This window comes from Schistosoma mansoni, chromosome 7 (genome assembly GCF_000237925.1).
Source record: "Schistosoma mansoni strain Puerto Rico chromosome 7, complete genome".
Taxonomy (NCBI): domain Eukaryota; kingdom Metazoa; phylum Platyhelminthes; class Trematoda; order Strigeidida; family Schistosomatidae; genus Schistosoma; species Schistosoma mansoni.
Genome location: NC_031501.1, coordinates 327,025 through 333,024, shown reverse-complemented (window position 1 = coordinate 333,024; position 6,000 = coordinate 327,025). Strand labels below are relative to the sequence as shown.

The window sequence follows — 6,000 nt, the reverse complement described above, 5'->3', positions numbered from 1 at the left end:
AAATCGTATGAAAGGAACTATAATAAAACTGATTAATTATTTGGACAATCTACTGTAACGTTAAGAATTATAAATGATAAGTTGACAACTTACCTTATGGACGTTAAAATTCGGTCGGATAAGCATGATTGCTAGTAAATTCCTTTCTAAAACGTTGCTTTTTGATAAGAACTCTTCCGCTTCTTTTTCACCTTCAGATGAATCTAACTTTTCTTTCGCCAACCGATATCCTCAGCATATTTTAGTTTAATTAGGATTTGAGAACTCTAAAGTGACTTGGAAATCTTTAGCGTTATTAAGTAATCTGTCGTTGAATTGAAATAGTAGAGAAATGAAATGTAGACAGATAGGTATATAACTCACTATATCATTTACTTCCGTACGACACGATTCGTATGCATTTACTTTGTAATTTGGCTTTGATTTCCTACCTGATTAGGATGTTACATTCAAGGTTAAAATATATCTCTTTATATTTCGGATAGTTATTTCGATAAAGGGCTTCATTTCCAGATATTCAAGCTATAACCTTTTCAAATATCTTGCGAGGAAAGTGATATGTCTGGATAGTAACTAGAAAATTTTAATCAGCTATAAGAACATTGTCATTGATACTATTGAAAATTTGGAGCTACTTACAGACCAAATAAACATAATTTCAAAAGATTGTTTTGGCTAAAAGTGCACTTTGTATAGGAGAGTATAAGTTGCATAACGGTTGAAATTCGATCCTCTGCTTCATGATACATACTCAAATTGGTCAAGATAAAAATACAATTTTGAGGAAATACTCAATCTCTTCCTATAGCAATAATTTTAAACATTCTTCCAGAAATACGCACTACGTTTTATAGAATAATCTTGGTCCTAATTTCGATATCAGATGAAAATCCAAGAAGCATTCAATGGTTATTTTATATTTATTTGGGACTAATCAACAATTCGCTCATAGTTGACCTCATACCAGTTTAAGCTTGAATGTATCTTCACGATCAAGCCTTATATCTCCACTCTTAATTTCAATGAGTAACACTGTACAATACCATCAAACATCTTCTATGATATAGTACTGTAATGTATGCTACTTATGTTGACAGATATAAGTAGTAGGTAACATCAGTTAGAAGTTATCTTACCAAAAAATACTCTTCGTCTACTAGCTTTCTCAAGGTGTAATTCAGATGGTAAACCAAGTACTTCCATAATACAAGCTAATTGTTCATTTTCATTTTCTCCAGGAAATAATGGACGACCTGATTATAAATGGATGGAAGGGAAAAGAAGAAGAATAGCAGTAATACTAACTTTAAATTCAGTAATTAAGTTGTTACTAACACATTTGATATAAGTAGATTATTTGTTTGAAGGGGTTTTGTTTGTAGGTTGTATTCGTCACGGAATAATTACAGTTGCAGTACTCTTGAAAATCAAGAATCACTGGACAGGGATCTAACCCTAGAACTAGATTGTTTAGAGATTTGCACCTTCCCTTACAAAAGCCTATTCAAGTAGAACTAGAATGATCATCTAACGAGTTACTGGCTTCATGATGATCCTGAAGTTCTTATATAATGTCATGGTCAGTGTTCAGGTATGTCAAGAGTGAAATATTTGTGACAAATGTGATCAAAAGATCATCTGGTTATATCACTTATGTACTGAATTTGGAATTACACATTTAAATACCGACTTGGTGATTGTAATAACTGCACGTTCATATCAAGAAGTCAATGACGTGGGTTCTATTCCTGGTTAAATCGTTTACGTGAACTTTAGAGTTCTATACTATAACTGATCAGATACTTAGCACTAACTGGTTTCGAAATGAGATAATTTTGTAACAAAAGCAACCTATAGATAGATAGTTATTATTGATGAATCAAATTGAACTTATTAAAAGAAATCAAAAAATTTTCAAGATACTATGATGCATTTTATTTTTTGGATTGAAGGCTCTCAAATGACCTGGTATAGCCGAGGGTGAGGAGAGTCCACTCTCCCTCTCAAAATGCTCTGAAATGGCTACGGAAGCCCTACTCACTGCCTTCTCAAATTACGAGTGTTGTTTGCGAAACTGAGAGGACTAAAAGTAAATGTCTGGCGATTTAACCGGGTTGGTAGATACGGAGAATCTATCTATGGGAGTTGGAAAACCCTGATTCCAAACCAATGGTGTACATGAGTTCCAGTATCCTGAGGGGACGAGTGGTGTATGGATCTAGTTTTGGCCACCGACTACCATGCAACTGTATCTCTTAATGTTGCTCCAGTGCCTTGTAGACCAAATATTTAGGTCAAAGGCTCGAGGAGTGGCCCCCTAAGAAAACCACCTCTTTCCATTTGGGCACCCGGTTAGAATCACAGCCCACACAAATCAAGTGACTTGTGAGTCGCATATTTGTTCTGTACCTCTTTGTACCAATATTTATGTGTTCAAATAATACATAATAATTTGGATTGAAGTATAGTTGGTGAGTGAAAATATACTTAAGCACGTTATTTCTCTAATAAAAAGAGCAATCACCATTTTGTAGTAATTCAAATGAGTTTTCCCTTCATGGCTTCATATTTATTGTTCAAGGTTTAGGCGATTCAAGTTAGAATTAGGATCCTATTATTTCAAAATTACGTTCTTTACAATTTGGTTGACAGTCCATTTATGAAATATTTGATTTAGGTGATTTGTGGAGATTGTAGTATTTTCAAAGTTGAATTCACGAGTGAATCTAGTGAGAAGTCGTGAACAGTGTAATCTGATCTATGTCGGGTTTGAGACAGTTATCCACCTCAGATAATGGATGAAGTGTTTCTCGAGATGATGGATTGATCGAAGTTAGACATTAACACCGTTGAATGTCAGATCAGTGGTCTAAAGGTTAAGCGTCTGCGAGCGAAACTGGAGGTCCTGGTTTCGAGTCCTGAATGCAGGATCCTAGGAAAGTACTTTCAAGGAGTCCCTTACTATGACGAAATGACCATCCAGTGCTTTCAAGCTCTCAATGTTGGTTTAGCTTAGATTGACTCGTAAATTCAACTTTGAAAATATCTGACTGGTCAACCTCAAAGTCAAAACTGTGATTGATCAATGTTATAAGCATGATTTTACTTCTACCATCGAGTTTGTCAGTAAAGTACCAAAAATATGGAATATTGTTATCGTCCCTGGAAAAATTGACAGTGTCTGTTGAACATAAAGATATAAAGCTCACGGTGAAGTGTTCATTATAATAAAATGTAAGCATCAGAATTTGTGATGATTGTCCTGATCTATTTCAATATAGATGTCCAAGAGTTCTAATCAGAAACCATGTTTAATAAAGTTTAACTATATTCGAAGTGAGTTAGATATCATGGATAACATTAAATAAGTGTTGTGAGATAGCTGTTATGAATCGGTTGAAGTTGATTCCAAGTTAGGGATTGCCTTGTAATGCACATTGGTGATTTCCCTAATGTGTGTCCGATCCACTTCCAACGTCTTTTCCTAATTTCCTCTTCAGCTGGAACCTGGTTTGTCTTCTTCCATAAAACGCTGTTGCTGATAGTATACAACCAGTGAATGTTGAGTATCTTGCGTAAACAACTGTTTGTAAATACTTGTACCTTCTTGACGATGGATGTAGTAGTTCTCCACATTTCAGCTCCGTACAGTAGAACTGACTGTCTTGACGTTCGTATTGAAGATTCTCACTTTGAAGTTAGTTGACAGTTGTTTTGAGTTCCATATATTCTTCAATTGTAGAAATGCTGTCCTTGTTTTGCCGATCCCCGCCTTTACATCTGCATTTGATCCTCCTTGTTTATCAACGATGCTTCCCAAGTACATGAATGTTTCCACCTCTTCCAGAGTTTCGCCATCAAGTGTGATTGGGTTGGTGTTCTCCATGTTGTATTTGAGAATCTTTCTTTTTCCTTTGTGTATGTTGAGGCCTATTGATGCAGAGGCTGCTGCTACATTTTCTGTCTTCATCTGCATTTGTTCGTGTGTATGAGAGAGGAGGGCTAGGTCATCGGCGAATTCTAAAACATCCAATTGATTCTGAAATGACCATTGTATTCCGTGTTTCTCCTCAGATGTCGAAGTCTTCATAATCCAATCAATCACCAGAAGAAAGAGGAAGGGACAGAGTAGACAGTCTTGTCTGACTCCGTTCCCTATCGGAAATGCATCTGTCAGATGCTGTATGGTTATCAAAATTTAGTGAGATAATCTGTTATTTATGCATAAATATATTTGATTGTTCCCCACTCTTGTTCTTGTTCACTACAAAGTTACCATCTACTACTTTTCTTTTCCAAGATTCATCAGCAGAAGATCTTTATGGAATAGGATGAAGTTAAAGAGATTAGTATTATTCAATTATATCTATATATAAGTTTTAAATCTTACCTGTATATAATTCAGGTAGAATACAACCTAAACTCCACATATCAATTGGTGGACCATATGTGATACCTAAAATAATTTCTGGTGCTCTATAAAAACGTGATTGAATATATGTATAAGCTAAATAGTTAAAATATAGAATAGAAAAAAAAGATGAGAATAAGATTTAGTACAACCATATAGATAGGATGAATAGATAGTTTGAATTCATGAGTTAATTGAAGCTAGACCACCATGATGGACGATTGTGCACTTCCGTGGATCAGTACCATTGGATGCCGGCCGGCTCAATGGTCTATAGGTTAAGCGCTCACGCGCCAGACTGATAGGTTCTCGGTTCTAATGTCGCAATGCGAGGTCATGAATGCGCACTGACACTGAGGTGTCTCATGGTAAGACAAAACGTCCGTCCAGTGCTTCCAGGTTTTCCATGGTGATCTAGCTTCAATTGACTTACTATCTCTTATTACTTTTGATATATACAATGAGATTTACATTTACTAATCCTCTATGAAAATTCATTATTCGAGATTCCAATTTAACCCATCAATATAGTTGACAAGATGTTTTGGATTTCATTTAAAAAAAACAACTTAAAAGTGGGGAGTTTCGCACTCGAACGATTCATCTATTCACCTTTTCCCGTTTTTAAGAAGTAAAACTCAATAATTTGTATCTGTATACTGGTATCTTTAGAGAATTGACTCGGTAATTCTATTCAGTTAAATATTCATATGCCCCCCAAATGCCCTGGTACGGCCGAGAGTGAGGAGAGTCCGCTCTCCCTCTCGAAATGCTCTCACGTAGCCACGCGTATATAGCCTCTACCAGGGAAGTCCTACTCACTGCCTTCTCGCATCACGGGTGTTGTTTAGGAAATTGAGAGAAAGAAATCGAATGTCCGGAGCTTTGACGAGGTTGGTGGTTATAGAGGATCCACCTAGTGGAGTTGGAAAACCTTGATTCCGAACCAGTGGTGCACATGGGCTCCAGTATCCTGAAGGAAAAAATGGTGTATGAATCAATCGTTGGTCATCGGCTACCATGAGATTGCATCTCCTCACGATGCTCCACTGCCTTGTGGATCAGACCTTTAGGTCAAAGGCTCGGTGTGTGGCCCCCTAAGAAAACCACCTGCTTCAGTTTGGGCACCTTGGCAGTATCACAGCCCTCACACAAATCAAATGAGATTTGTGTGGCGCATATATATCTGGTGCTTCCTTGTTCCAATATTTATGTGTTTAAACAAATAAAATAAATAAATATTCATATGGATTTTATAAACTTTTAACCGTTTGAATTCGATACGTTAGTAAATATGGAGTTGAGCATTTGAAGCATAAGCTACTGAGTTCGAGACTCACTACATAAAATATAAACAATGGAATACAAGTAATTTCGTTGAACAAGTCCCAGATAGGACAAAACTCTTTCATTTCTCTTTTTTTCATATGCTTGACGCTATTACGAGTTCACTTTGCTCGATAAACGGAACGAAGATCAATGATACAGTAACACGATAGGCTAGTTCTAATCCGTTGTCCCCCGAACCCTGCTAACTAGATCAAGAAGTCTTGATGAGGCGTAGAGAATATATTCTACAAGTACCCACA

The 6,000-nt window shown here is 36.3% G+C and overlaps 1 protein-coding gene across 1 annotated transcript in view; it reads right to left on the bottom strand.

Moving 5' to 3' along the window:
- Positions 1 to 6,000, bottom strand: part of Smp_130250 (dual specificity kinase) — a gene marked incomplete at its 3' end in the record, with an annotated part of 30,601 nt that overhangs the window by 3,927 nt on the left and 20,674 nt on the right. The window contains exons 6-7 of the mRNA XM_018798558.1: positions 4,391 to 4,507; positions 4,287 to 4,317 (exon numbers count right to left, since the gene is read on the bottom strand). Coding sequence (XP_018653488.1) covers positions 4,287 to 4,317; positions 4,391 to 4,507 — 148 coding nt within the window. The remainder of the gene's footprint in view (positions 1 to 4,286; positions 4,318 to 4,390; positions 4,508 to 6,000) is intronic.